Source organism: Berghia stephanieae, chromosome 3 (assembly GCF_034508935.2).
Source record: "Berghia stephanieae isolate SIO BIC M18660-M18661 chromosome 3, UCSD_Bste_1.3, whole genome shotgun sequence".
Classification (NCBI taxonomy): domain Eukaryota; kingdom Metazoa; phylum Mollusca; class Gastropoda; order Nudibranchia; family Aeolidiidae; genus Berghia; species Berghia stephanieae.
The window spans coordinates 51,908,646-51,912,638 of record NC_088362.1 but is presented as its reverse complement, the minus strand read 5'-3'; the positions used below and the strand labels follow the sequence as shown (position 1 = coordinate 51,912,638).

At 33.0% G+C, this 3,993-nt stretch overlaps 1 protein-coding gene across 1 annotated transcript in view; it reads right to left on the bottom strand.

Annotated features, from left to right (window-relative positions):
- The window catches only part of LOC144969274 (uncharacterized), a 1,218-nt gene extending 107 nt beyond the window's left edge, over positions 1–1,111 (bottom strand). The window contains exon 1 of the mRNA XM_078908386.1: positions 1–1,111. This exon is cut by the window's left edge and continues 107 nt beyond it. Within this exon, the coding sequence (XP_078764512.1) occupies positions 1–1,111 (1,111 nt within the window).
- Positions 1,112–3,993: the final 2,882 nt, after the last annotated feature.

Here is a 3,993-nt window from a genome sequence, read left to right as displayed (position 1 = left end):
ATCTAACGGAGAATGCGATATAAAACACATTAACATTAACTCCAGTGAAGCTAACTTCTGGTATGACCATGATTGCAATGCTGGGTAAAAATCCCATTAAAACACACACAATAAATATACACGCTGTTGTACTGATGAATTTGATCAGCTCGACGTCCTTGGATACTAAAGATTTCTTTGCAGGATTGGTTGAGTTCGACGAATCCTGTTCTTTGCCATCACGTACAGGATCGCTCGAATTTTTCTGTCGCCATTTTCTAACTTCTGTAAGTTTCATAGCCATGACTGTTGTATTCATGAAAACGATGATAACAGCGACAGCCGGCATTATCTGACTCGTTATGAGTTGGTTGTAGTAAATAACGACTTGTGCTGTTGGGGAATCCACAACATAGGCAAACGATGTATTGTACTTCGATTGGAAAACCCATTCGATTTTGGTGAACGAGAAGTATAGAACCTGGATTGGTATGCACACTATGCATACAATAGTGATGTAAATGATTGTGATTTTTTGGGTAAACATAAATTTTACCTTTAAAGGGAGAACAACGGAGATGCTTCTAATGAGGGATATATAAACCGTTGTCCATGTACCAATCTGTTGTATTACGATATGAGTGTACACAAACATTGTGGAATATGCCGTGCATGTGTAGTATTCTGCAAGACCATTTGTATACCTGAAAACGAAACAGAGAGAATAGGGTATCAATGTAGCGCAGCCGAACAAGTCGCAGATGGATAAACATACAAAGCCAATGTTGGTACTGTTATCACGAACGCCTTGCTGTAAAAAGACTCGGATGTTGATTATATTCGTTACGACACCCATTGCGTTCAGGGGGAGCATGGCAAACCATAGAGCCTGTTCTAAGATATTTCGAAGTTGATCACTCAAAACGGCTGTAGTTTTCAGCTCCGTGTCTACCGAGACATTGCTTGATGTAGTCCTGAAGTGTTCAGTTGCGATTGTTCCAGAACTAAGCATATCGGCGACAGTTGATGTTCCCAGCATCATCAATGGAATATAAATAAATTTACAATATTTGAAACGCTTTAAAACTTCAGATCTGTTGCGGAACTGGCTGTAGCTTTCCGTATTTGGCATCCTGGAGAAACAGTGATTTTGAGATGTGTTGTGCTTTTGTTAACTTTGAAGAAAAATTGTATTGATTAAAATGCTTACCCAATAGTTTAATGTCATTATCTACTAGAGATTAAGATGCTGTTAATGTTTCACATTTTAGGAAACGAAAATTAACAGGAGCGAGCAAAGCAAGTATTGTCCATAGATTTGGCCACATGACAAGACTGCAGATCTCTATCAACTCAAGGAATCGCTGAATCACTCTTTTTTCGCCATAGAGTAACGTTAACGATAGTCAACGGCCATTTAACTCTTTCCTTAACACCCATAGGAAAATAGTCACATTCGTTACCATACAACTGACAATTCTCTCCTTCTAATTTCTCATGTACATCACAAAATCTACAGAAATGCTTTGATTACAGCTATAAATACTAAACACTGTGTTGTAGACATCATTTTGCTGAACGACATTCTGTATAGAATGCACTTGTTACTTTTTTATTTGATTAGGAAAAGTCTATTTTGTGTCGGGCGGGTGTGAAGTTTCGGGGGGGGGGGGGGGATTCTTAAAATAGCTGGTAAGGAGAGAGTTAATGCTAAACATTTTATGTATTTATCTACAATCGTGTTGAAAACCCCTTCGACTACTATTGATAGAACGAAGTTGACGTCACTCAGGTATGTTATTGCTTTTTGCCACCCATGTTTATGAGTAATTCTCATTAAACTATATTAACCATACTCTAAACGTTTAAGGTTACACATAGTTTTGTGTTATATTTCCGAATGGCAATGTGTGAGCTTCTTAGTCAAGTGCATACTATCTATATTTGGGCCAGTAAATGCTAGATGGTTATATAGACCTTTATAAATTATGACATAATATATTATAATATGTTTGTAAGCATTTTTTTACAAGTTAGTATGATAACATCTATGCTTGTTTTGTAATCGACTTAGAGCAGTTACCGAATACAAGCGCGATTTTAATTCTTGCAATCATTGTAAAAGAGGAATAAATGATATAATAAGTGTAATGATTATTCAATTAGGACGCGCGCGCGCACGCACGCACACACACACACACACACACACACACAAACACGCATACTTTGGTTTAGAACTTTGGATTGGCCTTTGTCAAAGTCTTCACACTTTATTCTTCTGAGCATTAAAAATTGTAAGAGAAAGGATTTCCAAATTTTTCAAGTTGTTTCCATATCGCCACCAATACATCTTTGAAATTATTGATGCTATAATAATAATAGCTAATAATAATAAAAATAATAATAATAATAATAATAATAATAATAATAATAATAATAATAATAATAAATAATAATAATAATAATAATAATAATAATAATAATATAATAATAATAAAATAATAATAATAATATAATAATAATAATAATAATAAATAATAATAATAATAATAATAATGATAATAATAATCATAATGATAATATAATAATAATATAATAATAATAATAATAATAAAAATAATAATAATATATAATAATAATAATAATAATTAATATAATAATAATAATAATAATAATCTTATTGTCATAATACAATTGTCATTAAGTTACACTTGTTATAACGTTAAATGATAACTATAACATTGAACAGATATTTCACTCCTACTTATTCTCTCTCTCACACACACATACACACACACACACACACACACTCTCTCTCTCTCTCTCTCTCTCTCTCTCTCTCTCTCTCTTCCTCTCTTTCTTTCACGCGTGTGATATACACAACATAAACATATTCATTTCGTTTTCAATTTGTTACAATTGTGGCGTTTCGACACCAAATATTATCATCATTATCAATTGGTCAATAATCTAACATTAAATAAATTAAGCAGTCAATCAGTCAACACATCAGTCCTTGGATTTGCTGTACTATATGAAATATTCAACATTTTTATTGCTGATGGAAGAAACGTTGATTTATATTCGTATTTGTTAGTTCTACATTTAATCTGACAAAACCTTCTCCCAGATGGTAAAAAATTAAATTCATGGTATAAAATATGCTTGTTATTGTTAGTAATTGAGAATGTTTTCCTTTCTATTGCTTTTCCATGAATTCTTTCTACTCCATCAAGAGGATGGGTTATTATTTTTGATGCCTCTTTGATAGATTTTGAAATTTTTGATTTATCTTTAAGTCGGCATCCGCCAAACCATATGGTGTAGCCAAACGCAATTACACTTTTAATCAATGAGTCATAAGCTCTTAAGATAGTTTTCTTCCCTACTTGAAATGTTCTCGATGTATAATCTTTGGGCAACTTTCTTAGATATTATATTAATATGATGAGAGAAATTGAGGGAACTATCAATGGTTATTCCTAAATATTTAAAATATTCAACTATCTCAACATCATCTTTACAGATCGTCACACACTTTAAGTCGTTTTTATTTTTTACACCAAACACCTGTTCTTTCGTTTTTTCAACATTTAATTCAAGCTGATTTTTTACACCAATCGGTGAATATATCAATTTGTTTGAAATAATTCTTTTCGGTAACTTTATCATTTAATAAACCAAGAATAGCAATATCATCTGCATATTTCACAATAAAACAATTTTCGAAGGATGGTCTGCAGTCGTTGGTGTATAAGATGTACAGGATTGGGGAATTCACGCAGCCTTGGGAACATCCGTTCGAGAACTTTCTTTTGTTGGAGATATTTTCACCCAATTTTACACATTGTGGTCTATGGGTCAGCAACTCTTTATACCATTTAATAAGGTAGCTTGGAGCATCTATGTTGCACAACTTTTGAAGCAAACTATCTGTGTTCATGGCATTAAAAGCTGACGAAAAGTCGACATACAGGATTCTGGCGTAATTCGAGGGCGTTTGGTCAAAGTGTT